Source organism: Nematolebias whitei, chromosome 1, assembly GCF_014905685.2.
Source record: "Nematolebias whitei isolate Nwh7 chromosome 1, NemWhi1, whole genome shotgun sequence".
NCBI lineage: Eukaryota > Metazoa > Chordata > Actinopteri > Cyprinodontiformes > Rivulidae > Nematolebias > Nematolebias whitei.
The window spans coordinates 67441280-67456705 of NC_056498.1; the positions used below are offsets into that span (position 1 = coordinate 67441280).

General features: G+C 38.3%; 1 protein-coding gene across 1 annotated transcript in view; it reads right to left on the bottom strand.

The window, feature by feature from the left end:
• The window catches only part of pank1a (pantothenate kinase 1a), a 26369-nt gene extending 12073 nt beyond the window's left edge, over window positions 1–14296 (bottom strand). The window contains exons 1-2 of the mRNA XM_037680273.1: window positions 14208–14296; window positions 13682–14007 (exon numbers count right to left, since the gene is read on the bottom strand). Coding sequence (XP_037536201.1) covers window positions 13682–13973 — 292 coding nt within the window. The 5' untranslated portion in view covers window positions 13974–14007; window positions 14208–14296. The remainder of the gene's footprint in view (window positions 1–13681; window positions 14008–14207) is intronic.
• Between the last annotated feature and the right edge of the window lie 1130 nt (window positions 14297–15426).

Below are 15426 nucleotides of genomic sequence, written 5' to 3' on the forward strand. Positions count from 1 at the left end.
TGTTGTTGTTGATGTTAGAGAGATGGATAGGAAGGTATTTGTTGTGTCATCTGGACAGAGAAAAGATAAGGAAAACCTTGAGGTGGAATAGTGAAGTGCAGGAAGCTATTCAGAGAAAGACATTGGCCAAGAAGAAATATGACAGTGATAGGATTGAAAAGTGTAGACAGGAATATGAGCAGAAACAACATAGAGCAAAGACGGAGGTAACACAGAAGATGTATGATGAGTTATATTGGGAGGCTAGACACTAACAAGGACGAGAAGGACTTGTGCTGATTGGTGAGACAGAGGGATCAAGCTGGAAAGGATGTGCTAGGCTAGGTTAGGCTTGTAGAAGATAGGAATGACAATGTTCTAACAAGTGAGGAGACTGTGATAGGAAGATGGAAGGAGTACTTTAAGGAGTTAACAAATTAAGAGAATGAAATGGAAAAAAGAGTAGAGGTGATAGAAGCTGTGGACCAGGAAGAGGGAAAGATTAGTGAGGGTGAAGTCCAAAAAGCTCTGAAAAGAATGATGATGATGACATAGAGTAGAGGTTTGGAAATGTCTTGAAGAGATGGCAGTGAGGTTTTTGACTCAAATATTCAATGGCATATTTGAAGGTGAGAAAATATCTGAGTAATGGCGAAGAAGTGTGCTGGTGCCCATTTTTAAGAACAAGGGTGATGTACAGAGTTGTAGCAGCTACAGGGGAATTAAGGTGATGAGTCATACAATGAAGATCTGGGAAAGAGTTGTGGAAGATAGACTTAGACGAGATGTGACTGTGAGCAGCAGTATGATTTCATGCAGAGAAAGAGCACCACAGATGACATCTTTGCTTTGAGGATGCTGATGGATAAGTACAGAGAAGGTCAGAAAGAACTCTACTGTGTCTTTGTGGATTTAGAAAAAGCATAGGACAGGCTGCCGAGGGAGAAGGTGTGGTATTGATGAGAAAATCTGGAGTGGCAGAGAAGTATGTTAGACTGGTACAGGACATGTATGAGGACAGCAGGACAGTGGTGAGATGTGCTGTAGGAGTGACCGATAGCTTCAAAGTGGAGGTGGGATTGCATCAAGGATCGGCTCTGAGCCCCTTCTTGTTTGCTCTGGTGATGGACCGACTAACAGATGAGGTCAGACAGGAATCCCCGTGGACTATGATGTTTGCAGATGACATTGTGATATGTGGTGAGATCAGGGAACAGGTGAAAGAGAACTTGGAGAGGTGGAGGTATGCACTTGAAAAAGAATTGGAGGTGGCAGAAATGAAGATGTTGAAGTTCTCCTTAGAAGTGCCAAGAACGGATAAGATTAGGAATGAGATCATCTGATGTACGGTGCAAGTTGAACAACAGGGAGATAAAGTTAGAGAGGCCAGACTGAGATGGTCTAATCATGTCCAGAGGAGGGGCCGTGGGTATATTGGTAAAAGGATGTTAGAAATGAAGTTGCCAGGAGAAAGAAAAAGCGGAAGGACACAGTGAATATATGGATGCAGGTAGAGATGACATGGAGGTTTGTAGTGAGGACAGTGGATGCAGAGGACAGAGAGATGGAGGAGAATGACTCGCTGTGGCGACCCTGAAGAGGGGAAAGATGGAAGAAAAAAAGAAGAACTCATGACACTGAACAATTTCATTGTTAGCTTTTCAGTATCTGTAGTTTTGAAACAATGTACACCTTGTGCAAGTGCTCAAGGCAGTGTTTGTTCACTTAAAGATATATTGTTGTGGAAAGCAGCAGCATTCGACAAAAGAATGTGATGAATTTATGTATTTAATGCGTGATGGCTGGCCAGCCTACAGGGCCAACAAGACTCTGCAAACCAAGGTGCTTTACATCATGGTATCTGCAGGTTTCAGCAAGTCAAATTTGACTTTTTAAGGCTTTTTAATGTCCCCTTGAATTAAATTTAAGAGCAAAAACCAATAAATATAGGCGATGATTAGAGGATCCTGTTGTACTACAACCAAGCATAGCATGTGTGTCACTCAATGAGACACAATCAAATTTAGTTGTCGTCTGTTTATTGAACATAAAGGATATTCAGTGCTCTCTAGTTCAATAGCTCTATATACAAGTGCAGTTATTTTGTTGGAAACATCCAGCAAAAAAGACGTACTGAATACTTTCATGGCATGAGGCTCAATGGTGTCAATCTCCAGTTTTGCCTTTATACACAAAGACGTCGTCCAACCAACTATCCATAAATTTGGACCAACACGATTTAGTTGCAGAATCCCACAAAAAAAAAAAAAAAATTGATATCAAACAGTCCCAGAGATTAAAGCAGAAAAAAAATCTTTAGACTGAGAACTTTCCTACACCTGAGGTAGCATCATCAACAACCCTCCCACCCCCACACATTCGAGAGCTTTTTCCTGCGTACAGGTCACTTCTCAAAGGTTTTCACCTAATGAGGAGTATACTGTGTATATAACCTTAGTAAAGTATAGTGTGTACATGACCTTAAAGTATAAAAATACAGCATGTTTCTTGAAGCCCTTGACAGATTTCTTCTTTTTGATTGTTGGAAACCCTGCCCTGAGTGTTGTCAACTAAACTAGTTTAAGTTGTAGTATCACATTTCTCTTTTGTTGTTTGACAATAAATGCAAATAATAATAATAATAATAATAATAATAATAATAATAATAATAATAATAATAATAATAATAATGTGATTTTAACCAGCTAAAACTGGACACGCAAGAGTTGCACACACAAATGCAGATAGAGCACATTGGGGTTTATTTTTCTCTATCAATATACTTTTTGAAAGGCATTTGTTTGAACTGACCTATAAAGTACATTCCAACTTGCTAAAATTACAAATAAATTGCAATTTTCATATAATCTAAAACTGAAATATTAGGTTTTGTATATACAATAGAATAAAAAAAAGAGTAATAAAACAGAACTGTATTTTACACACCAGTTATTTAACCACTGATAGAATAAAATGATACAATTTGCAATGGGTTCTTATAATAGATTTTGCTTTTATCTTCAGTAACTAACTAAATATGGCACTTTGGGTTTGGACAGCATTCAGTGGGTCCTAAAAGTTTGCCTATAAAAAGCAGTATCCTGGTTCACTCTGTGTCATCAGGATGGCTCCCACTTGAAAATCAGGAGATACAATTATTTCACAACAAACTGCTGAAGGAAACAGAATGACTCTTTCAAAGGCAAAGTCCACTTTCAGATTGGAGTCACCAGTATAGAACCTGGGATTGTAGGTTGCAGGAGAACCGCTTTCATTGTTTTGTTCTTTTCCAATGTTTGTAGTATAAATGTATGCATCTTCACGTCACTTAATAAAGACTGAAGAAATGTATACTTAGATGGTGTATTGTGTCAAATGTACTAAACTAGCAACTTTAGTGTACAAGATTAAATTTAACAACACCTAATCTATTTGTAGAAAGACGTGAGGTATTGTGAGATTTACAGTAGAAAAGTGAATGCACAGCAGTATCTTGTATGTTTATCTGTTTGACAGGGTTGTGACAAACTGTGCAACAATGTGGGAAAGGAATTGCATTGTGTTATAAACAATATTCAAGTAGGAAACTAAATTAAAAGCAATATAATAAATGAATAAAAGTCATTGAAATAATAAAAATGTTAAAGGATTATTTGCCTGAATTTAGGGTTGTGTGGAGAAGTTAACATTTTTCATTTGGAGAATGCGAGAAAAAAAATATTTAAAAAGTGATACTATTCAAAGAACCTATTCAAGAGTACTGACACATATAACTTTGAAATGTAAGAAAATACTTCATGTATTTTCCATAAACATTTTTGTTCTGCTGATTTTTCACTACTGTGACCTCTTACTTACATTTACCTGTTCTAATGTCTGTAAACCAGGATTTAAAAATCTAAATGCTTTAGTGCCCATTGCAAAAAAAAAAAAAACTGGATATTCAGAATATTAAAATCTGTAACTATGTTTGTTTTGCATGGTCAAATTTTAACACCATTTAGATAAGATAAGACACTTAGATTAGATTTCTAATGTCTAATAATTTAATTTATTTGATGTTGCATTCACTTATCCAATTATACTGTGAACAACTACAGGTACTGAAAACAGCTAAATACTAGTCATTATATTTGTTTTGTTTTTTGTTTCATTAAATCACTTGTGACTTTAAAGAACACATGTTTCATACCACAGCACCTCTAATATAAACGCCGGCTTTCAGGTCCAAAAAAAGAATGAGTCATAAAACTTCAAAGCTAGAAAAATAGCACTGCTACAGTAAATACAGTTCTAGTTTACACGATACAGTACTGTACCTAGAAATACTATTCTCTGATATGAAGAAAAGTCAGCAGTACAGTGGTGCAATTGGTAGAGCCGTTGCCTCTCAATGAGCAGGTTGCCCTGGTTCAAATCCCGGCAGGGGGGCTTTATGGGTGGAGTTTGCATGTTTTCTTCGTGCATGTGTGAGTTTTCTCCGGGTACTCCGGTTTCCTCCCACAGACCAAAAACATGCATGTTAGGCTGATTGGTAACTCTAAATTGCCCCTAGATGTGAGTGAAAGAGTGAATGATTGTTTGTCTCCATGTGTCCCTGTGAAGACTGCAGACCTGTCCAGGGTGTCTTCGCCTTTAACGCAGCGATGGCTGGACATGGGCACCAGTGACCCCCGCGACCCGAAAAGGAAAAAGCAGGTAAAGATAATGGATGGATGAAGAAAGGTAACACCACAGTCATCAGTCAAGACACATGAGAATGTATGGCTCAAGTGACAATGCCATTCCCGTCCACAGACTTCAAAATGTTTGCAAATAAACATAAAAAAGACTACATCTGTTTAAAGAGACGAAAAAAGACTTCTTAAAAACAAATTTAATTTTAATATTTTCCAAAAATTGAAAAATATATAATCTATAAAATTAATTGCAGTTACTACACTGTCTTAAAGGTAACAGAAGTTGTTTCACAGGCATTTTTTTTATTTATTTATCTACATGCAGTTGCCTTTAACCCTAATTTTAAAACACTAGAGTGCTAAAGCATTGATTAAAATATCACTTTTTTAAATGTTTAAGTTAAGATAGAAGAGACAGGAGAGGAGGGGGAGTGGTGGCGCAGAGATTAGAGACGGTGCGCCTGTGATCGGAAATTTTCCGGTTCAACACCTGAACCTACAACATCAAAATGTGGATGGGAAAGGTGAAACACCCACACCTGCCTCCACCCTCATCTGCCCCACTGGACCCTTGAGCAAGGTCCTTAACCCCCATCATCTAATCCCCCGGGCACAATTGATAGCAGCTCTCTGCTCCACACAGAGGGCTGTGGTAGCTCAGTGGTCTGTGGTTGTGTCAGGAAGGACATCTGGTGCAAAAACAATGGCCAAGTCTTTGTGCGAGTTAGTTTGCTGTGGCGACCCCTGAAGAAGGGAGCAGCCAAAAGAAGAAGAAGAAAAAAGTTAAGATAGAAAAGATGTAGGCGTGCACATACGCCTCATAAATGAATGTTTGCAAATGCATAAACAGTCTGCAGTAAAGTTTTACCAATGCAGACTCCAAAACAAGAAGAGGAGCTCTTTTATTTATTTTACTTGGTTAACAACAAGAAATTAAGGACTGAAACTGAAAAATATTAATATGTATAAAAATATATTTAAAAAAACTGTTACTTTTGATCATAGTTTGCAATTTAATGAGTGAAATTTTAATAAGCACACAGTATACTTTGATGTTTAATTTGGCAAATTCTTTATTCTTCTGTGCAACTAAAACAGCAATAAAATAATACCTAAAGACAGAGCAAATGATTCAATGTCACGAGTCAATGAGTATTTCATGTTGAGTAGGGTGCTTCAAGAATAGCATTTTATTGTTTTTTCACTCACTATGCGGAACATACTTCACAATATCTTAAAAAATTTACTCCAAGAAACAATAACTTAACAGTTCCTCAGCAATCTCAGAAACTGTTCAAAGTTTCCATTTAAGTCCTTAAAAGGATTTAAATCCTTTTAAGTGTTAGAGTCTGAAGGCGAACAATAAAACAAATGCAAACACTTCTAGTTTTGAACACCTAAATTGTGCCTTTCACCCCTCCCAGAGGCCTCGTGGTTGATCTCCTAGTGCGCTCTTCTATCCAGGAATCCCGCATGCACACAAGTTACACAAACACACTGTGTCATGTGTGCAGCCAAAGGTCACTGTGACAAGGAGCAGGACTGGAGCAACACAAGTGGTTTGGGTCACTGTAAGGAAAAGGGCTCTGGACTAACACACACCTGCCTTGCACTGTATGTATGGTATACACAGTATGCAAATGACAACTGGGAAGCAACATTTTTCTTGCTTTTGTCTTGTTAGAGTTTGGATGTTCTGTTCAGTCAAACCTGTCTTGTTCTGTTCCAAGACGGTGATAAGACAAGAACATACACATGCATGCTGCTGAAGATTGTATCCACACAGCAGAGACAATAATTAACAGATTTTTTAACTTAACAGGAAGACTTGCACTTAAAAGTTATTAATGATGTATTGCTGCAATAATATTGACTTTCTCTTTGCGTCCCTTTTACTTAACTAATGGTATGTGTGTTATGTTATGATAGAACTATTACAATCACTACTGAAGGGACTACATATCCTCGGTGACCTGGGAATATCTTAGTACACCGAATAAATAATTGTTTGTGATGTAAAAAGTTATAACATGGTTAAAATGTTTCCATTCCATCAACAATCCATTATTTAATTTAAACGGTTATCAATAAAGCATATTGCTGAAATTGGCAAATCAATTACGCTAGAATCAAAAACGTTTTATTCTGACATAAAACATACCACTGCTTTAACATTGGCACGGTAGCTACTGCAATTAATAGCTAACCCATAAATATAAAATGATTTAGCTGACTGTACTTCAGTCTACAAATACTATGCAGTTAGCAGATCAAAAAATGAATAATGAAAACTTTACATCAGATAAAACAAGCAGGTCTACTTAGATACCCTGATGCATGCTCAATGATCCAGGTAGAAAAATCTAACAAAGTCAGGTCCTCTGGACGCATTCAAAAAAACAAAAAAACTTGTTGAAACGTTTCTTAGACTTCATTTGCTAAATTTGCATCAGACTTAAGAAGCCATTCTTAAGTTAAGTTACCTACACCCCCTACTGAAATCTTCTCACCCTTCTATACAATCCATCTTTACTGTATAAGTGGTGGAACATTGGCGAGACTTGTGAAAGAGTTTTTTGACAATCCGATATTTTTATTGCAGTTATTGTGTTAGTAAATTAACATGCTCAGGATGTAGAGACTGGCCCCAATGAGCCTGAAACTGGAAGGTTTCCCACTCTATTTTATGAAGAGTAGTTCCTTAATATGAAGTCACCATTCAATTAAATCTAAGGCTATTCAGAGAGTTTACATTATGGCTTCTAGTTGATTCATTACAGCATTAAAACTAAATACTTTACCAAGAATGTCATTTTGTTTTCTAAGAGTGCTACCAACAGAACTTGCCCCTTTGGACAGCCCAGCATTGTTTACTAGCAGCCACAGCACAGTCTTAACTAGAGCTCTTTTTCCTTATTTTATCTGCAACAGAGTCATGTTACAAATACGTTTCTGAAAACCTGAGACAACAATCACACTGACTTTTTCCTATACTTTTTTAAGCCATAGCACATATTTAACATTAAAAACAAAATGTATAAACAAATGTAATGGTTTAATGATAAGAAACACAATCCCTGTAGACCTAAACTCCTGCCAACTCTTTAAAGATAAAGATGAAACAAATGTCAACAAAATAAATACAAGTTTAAAAGTCACTTTCACAGTAACCAAGACTTTTTATTGGCAATAATTCACATTACTTAAACTACAGAGGTAAAGTCATACTATAAAAGAAAATCCCATTTCAAATGAATTCATCAAAAGAGATTAAAATAATCATATGCTTGTTACTTGGCCTCTAAATTAGATAAATATGATTTAAAGAACCAGCAACACTTCATTTTGTTAATCGCTGCCATTATGCTGTGAGATTTCATCAGGTAAAGGTTTAAATTTTGACTGGTAACAATGATTAGTTCTTCCTAGCCTTTCTTATTTACCGTTATGTTTGGGATCAATGTCCTTCTGCACAACACAGTTTAGGACAGGCTTTAGCTGCCAAACAGATGATTCTTTAATACACAATGCAAACCCATATCATCAGCCTTCTATCACCATGCTTGAGCATTGGTATGAAGTGGTTGTCTTGATGTGCTGTTGTTCATCATGAAATGTTGTGATGTGCATTTTTTCCACTCATTTCCAGTATGTTTTGTCTCAGTAAAGATCATTGTTCCAGAAGTCTTGAGATTTGTCTGAATTAGGGGTGCAGAAAAAAATTTGTTTTTTCGATGAATCTCGATTCTTTGTCCTGGCGATTCTGAATCGTTTTTAAAGGTCCATAAATCTATTTTAAAATGCATTTAAGTTTTATATTTTTTCTGCTCCTACACCATGTTCGGCCGCCGAAGAATTTTGGCCATGTAGGCCACCGTACAGCAAGCTAGTTAGCCAGCTCCCTTTATCTGAATGGAGCCTGTTAGCATGGAGGAGGGAGACAGCGCGATTCAACCCACTGCTTCTTTAAAAATCATTTCAGATCCTACAATGTTCCCGGGGGGAAGACAGAGCTTCACAAGAGCACAGTTATTTACAAGAAGGGTAAAATAAAATTGCGGTACAGTATTTTGGAAATACGACAAAATTCACGGAAGATGAAAGCGAAGCAGCCGACCAGCGAACTCTGCAACAAACTTCCAGCTGATTCCGAAAGGCTGTGAAGAGTTCCCTCTCCATCTCCTGCTCTATCACAAAGGATTTATGAGCAGACTTCTCAGTGGAAGGTGAGGGGTCTAGGTTTATTTTTAATACGATGGACCTAATGTACGTTATTCCTTCTTTTTTTTTTTGCGATAAAGCAGCCCCACAACTTCACCATGAAACAACGGATGGAGAAGCTCTGATGCAGCTGCAGCTCAAAGGTAACTATTATTTCTCATATTATACTAAAACTTATAGACAAGTTGTAAAACAAACTTAATGTAATTTGTCTTTGTAACAGGTTGGAGAGGACAGATGAAACACATCTCCTGGAGCCAGTTCTAAATGATGGAAGTTATAAATTACAGTTCAGAAGTTTTTGTGCAGGTTTCCACAGGTTTTGAAATTTTGTTAAAGATTTACCAAATATGAATCAATATGACTGTGAAGTCTGTAAATTTCATATTAGGTTAAGTTTAGAAAATATAACAAATGTTAGAGCAATATGGTTAAAAATAATTGTGAAGTCTGCATTTTATGTTGAGTTAAGGGTTAATATACTGGTAGGCTGAAGTCTGTTTACTTTTAAATGTATATATTTTGAATTATTTGTCTGTGATGGACTGGAGACCTGTCCAGGCCCCCGCCTCTCACACAGTGATGGCTGATATGGGCACCAGTGACCCCCGAGACTCGTAAAGGAAGACGTGAGTAAAGATGATGGATGGATGAATTATTTGTTCCTAGATTTTTATTTTTTTATTATTATTATTATTTAATTCAAGCAACGAAGCTAACCTAATACTGGTAATTTAAGTTACAGAATTTTATGCACTCCTATTTTTTTTCCTATTTTTGGTATAAATGTAAAATGAATAAAAATATTTGATACAGTAAGGAACCTAAAATGATTGTTTTAAATAAATGTTCTATTTGTTTACATTGTTGTTTAATCTTTTCAGCTTGTCAGTTACATATACATTATAAGTGAAACAAAATTTATAAACCATTTCAATAGAAAAATCGTTTTTGAATCGAAAATTGTTTCCGAATCGAAAAATCAATTTTGAATCGTACTGTGACACCAAAAATCGGAATCGAATAGGATTGCCAGACACTGATAGATTCGCACCCCTAGTCTGAATGTATGTTTGCTAAACTAAACCTGCCATGTTTTAACATCAGCTTTCTTTTACACCAAAACACTGTTGTCTGTGTTGAATTCTACGATTATCATGAAATGTAATATCCACCATGCAAAACAAAACATGTATAAAATGAAATTATTTTCTTCCTTTCTCTCATTCTGGGCTTTGACTGTCTGCCCTCTAGATAAATTTCATTTCAGGGATTACTGGTATTCTGTCATGAATAATTTCACTTTATGATTGCAGCTGTACAAAGATGAACTCAAGTATTGCATTATAAACTTTCCCCAGAATAATGGTCAACAAAAGTTTCTTGGCTAAGATGTATGCTGAAACATCTTTGCATTGGGTAAAAACACTTGAATGCTTCAGACTTGAAAAATAAATTCTGCACTTAAAACCCAAACACATAAGAAATAATAACCTTTGTTGTGTTTCTGTTCCACAGATTTTACAAAGCAACTTCATAGTACTTTTACGTCACATTCTTTGTTTATTTTTAACTCATATGGCTCAAAAGTGGCGCAATAAAGGATGGCACATCACATTATGTGTGTTTTGTGTCATTCCAGAAAACAGCCAAGACAAGCAATATAAACAGCTCACCACGTTGCTTCTGGTGCAAACAAGCAATGCAGCAAGCAATGTTGCCCAAAAGAATACCAAAAGCTGAACCATGTCAAAGCACAAAAAGGAAAGATCTCTCAGGACAAAAGAGAAAAATCCTTTCCCAGAGGGGAATGCATTCCAGACTCGGCCCCCAGTCAGGAAAAGCTTAAGAGTTTTATTTGGGTTCATCAGAATGGCTGGAGTTCATCCCAGGACAAGTTACCCACAAAGCAGAGGAGCTCTGACCGGACATTTCAGACTTTACAGATCATATGTCTCTCAATCTGGAAAAACTCTGTGGTAGGTCATTTTAATCTCAGCAGCATCCCTGAAGTTTTATTTGCCTGCCTAATCATAACAACAAAAATCTCTGTCAATTACCGGTATCACAGGTATACTGAATAGTAGCGGTACTTTTGACAAGCGACAACCATCCTAACTTTGCTTTCACCTTATGAGTCTGTGTGTCTTTAAAAATAGTAAAATAAATCTAGGGTAACATCTACTGTAGCTGGAGCTGCACAAAGTTGTTTAAGTAGTTTGAAAGGTGAATATTCAATTATCTTTTTCCTGCTTCTTCCTTTTCAGGTCACAGGGGTCACTTGTGCCCATTTTCAGTTATCCCTGTGCGAGAGGAAGGGGACACCATGGACAGGTCTCTGGTCCGTCACAGGGACACGTATTTGCACTGCTCCTACTCAGTCCCAACTCTGCTAAGCCCTGCACGACCCTGGTCAGCCTGGCTCAGCTCAGCATGGATTTGCACCACACTTTAGGACCGACTCTGGAGGCGTTTCCAGAATCCAAAATCCTGCTGAGAGTTCTGCGATGAGTTAAACTCAAAGCAGTCTGCTCCTCAGATAAATAATGTTAAATTATTATTTTTATATATTAATGTTTCTGGTAACTTATTTTAGACGAAAATTTCTGTTCAGTGCCCTGAGACGACTTCTGTTGTGACTTGGCGCTTGATAAATAAACTGAATTGAATTAAATCTGATGCACCAGATCCTACAAAATCATCTGTGCAGAGTTGGGGCAGATGAGGAGCAGTGCAAATAAGCCAGTAGAGACAAATGAGACAAACAACCATTCACTCTCTCACTCACACCTAAGGACAATTTACTGGTAGTTACCAATCAGCCTAACATGCATGTTTTTACCCAGAGAAAACCCACGCATGGACGGAGAGAACATGCAAACTCCACCCAGAAAGGCCCCCGGCTGGGATTCAATCCAACAACCTTCTCACTGAGAGGAAGCAGCTCCATCAACTGCACCACTATGCCGCCTAATGGTGATTATATGCTGTATATTTGTTTTTGTGTAGAAAAAAAAAACATCACAGCCAAGCAAGGTACAATCGCAAATCTTTACAGGATGCCATTATGTAACAGAGATCGAAAGGTGAGATAAGTTTGAGGATGGTGTGAGCCATTTCATAACTTTGTACAGTAAAAAAAAAAAAAAAAAAGAAAAACCAAACTCTTGATGCACGTATTTTCAACTTACAATTAGGATATATTAGCTCAGTCACAGAAAACACTCAGAATACATACTGCATATCAACCGTTAACTAACCTATAAACACCTCTTTAAAACACCCACAAAAATGTTTTCGCCTATTTCTTATATTGACTGTACTTTTTTGTTTGTTTGTTTACAACAGATTTGTTGAAGTCCAACCACAACCACTTTATAAATTCACCAATCACATGAACACGCAAACAAATGTAAATGTACGATTAAAAAATAAATTTAGGATAAAAAATGTTTGTGCAAGCACCAAAGAGTACGTAAATGCACTGGTCGATTCCTTTCACTTGTGTCAATCAGTTATTTACCAAAAGGTCATTAGTGCTAATAAACTGATGGGGAAAGTAAACTACATTTTACTATAAATAAGTGATTTCTCAAATTACCACAGTAGAAAGTACTTGAACTAATTCAAAAGTAGAATAAAATCCTAAAACAGAAGAAACACCAAACTATATCTCTTTCTCTCTTGATCTCTTCCTAACACAATCACAAGCAAATATAAGTAATACGGTGGGGCTGACTAAGATAAAGGACTTCACACTGCAGCTAGTTTCTCTGAAAACATCTCTAGGGAGTAAAATTGAGTTTTACCAGCCAAAACAAACCCAGGAGCTCTGAAGCAGCAAGATGCATACAGCTAACTAAAAGCAACCAACTTCAATTAATGCATGCTGTTAATGTAAAGTGTGACGTGTTGCAGCGTAAAACTGTACATTATTAGCCTTTTAATCTTGATGAACATATGCAAAACTCTCATTAAATAGTCTAACTGAAACAATTTGCAAAAGCAAGTAAATTTAAAAGATCTAAGAGTGGTTTTACAGGTTTACACCAATTTAACCTCACTTACAACTGTTATCTGGCCCTTATCAGTGTAATAAAGCAACAAAACCAGCTCACACTTACCAGGTTTCTTCTCACTTATAAGCTTCATGGCTATATGCTCTCAAGTTTGCCTACTAAATACCACATGAAAGAAGGTTGTTGCTAATGCGTCTTTATTCAGCTATGCGCGTTTTTTAAAAAGCCTCACGAAGTGAGGAAACTCAACCATTTAGCGTCAGACATGTCCCCGGTAAACTTCAGCAGGATGGTTGACTCTCATCAGGAACACAAGGTAAGGGGCGGAGCTCCGGAACCTTCGGCCTGCCTCTTGACAAGAGTCGAGTTCTGATTGGTCGCAGCAAGCCAGGCCTACTTATCAGGAGCTTTTTCACCACTGGGAACCGACCAATCACAGCCCTCCAAATGACACCAGAGGTCCATAAACACAAAAAGGTCTCCCTGACGACGGAAGGCTGCTGAACTAAACCGCTCACGACACGACTTACTAAAAATGAAAAAAATATCGTTCTCAAGCATCGGTTATTTATGAAATATGACAAAATTAATCACATTTAATTAAACTTCAACGAGATAAGCTCTCGTGTGTCAGCGGTTGCAATTGCTCTCCTTGCATCATCAAAATGGCACGACGATTGTGCAAACCCTGCAACAACCGGCTTGTATGACAACAGTACAATGCCCTCTCGTGTCAGAGCAATAACTGCAGCAAATATAAATATATATTCAAATTTTCCTTACGAGGTCTGTTGCGTTTCACCGACTCCGTCCTGCTCCTCCGCATTCGGCACCTCTTGGCCGGGGACCCGTTGCACTCCTTGTCATCGGCGCGCTGCAGGTGATGCATGCTGCTGTCAAACGTACTGCTGCCGCTGCCGGATCCCGCGGTGCTCAAGCCGAATGAATTGCTGCTGCAGCAGCTGCCGTTAGCGGCTACGACGGCTTGGCTGCTGTGAAACCCCCTCTGGCCGTTGCTCACGTGAAAAGGTCCCGACGCCCCCTTCTTGTCCACCAGTGACTTGGCTTTCTCCATGTTGGCTTCGAGTAGCCTAGCCTAGCTTTAGCATCTGCGAGAAAACAGAGCGGAGAAACTCGATTACCCGGACTAGCTTAGCTTAGCTAGCTAATGTTAGCCTCGCGCTCGCGACCTAATGAGACACCCGCGTGCGACCAGCGAGCACCGTGTTCTACCTTGAAAAACCAAACAAAATGGTGGCGTACATTTTTTTTTAAACAACTAATGTAGTTTGACTGGAGTCGCGCGCACCCGTTAAAACGCAGCGTGTCCTTTGAGGTCACTCGCGGTCATTTCTCCTCATTGAGATCCTAGCAAGCGCAGCAGCGGTGTATGTGTGTGTGTGTGTGTACAATAACACACGCATGCATGTGTATGCGTGAGTTATTGGACTGCTACGTCACACCCCAGCCCCTCCAGTGAAGCCTGAACTCGTTCGCCTCCCCTGACCGGTTTTCCCAGCGCTCCCTGCAGTAAAACTGCACCGCGCTTATTCTTTGTGTATCCGTGTCGCCTTTTGTTACCTTCTGTCGGATAATAATAATACATGTAGCACCAGTCCGCACAGCGGGGGCTGCTTGATTTATAACCCCACCCAAGCGTGATGTGCGCTCCAAATCTCTGCAGCTAATAGATCGTTCACCAAAGTGACTCAAGTAACTCTCTAATTGCATTAAAAAGGCACTCACATGAAATACTTTGTAGGAATACCCGGTGATAACGTGTCTTTGGTTAGTAGAGCTTAAGATAACGTGCACTCTTCAGTCAGGATGCAAAGGTCAGACAGCCCCAGTTTGATAAAGGAAAACAATCACCTAAGAAAACTGTATCCTGTTTTGCTATTAAAAATAAGTTCTGATTATAAATTATGTTAACAACGAACTTTGTAAAGCATCAACAGATTCAAAATTTAAAAAATAACCCATAAAGTACTAAGTCACTTCTTTATTGTGGAGTAAGAACACAAAGTCCTTATAGGGCGATTCTAGAATCTGACCTTCAGGGGTGCTTAGCCCCCAGCGCTGACAATGGCTCTTAGTTTGAACAAAGTGGTGGCCATTGGCGTCAGAGGCATTTGTAATGTGGGGGGTGGGAGGGTCTGTGGGTTCTCCCCCAGACAATTTTGATAAAGTAGATGCCATTTCCTGCATTCTGGTGTATTTTAACGGGTTGTTAAACATCTACGTTTACCTACATAAGTGATCGCTTGATTCGATAACTATTGTAGAGAGCGCGGCACAACAAGAAGTAGAGCTAAGTTAGCGGCACGCAATACAGGTGCACTAGCTAAGATTCAAAAAAACGTTCAATACAAAAACAACTAGACTGTATTTGTAACAGAAGACGTTTCGCTCCTCATCCGAGGAGCTTTCTCAATTCAAAGAGCAGTGAGTGAGGGGTTCAGGTTATAAGGCTGAGTGAGATAAGACATACATGTAGTTTGACAATTCACACATAAACACCTTAACAG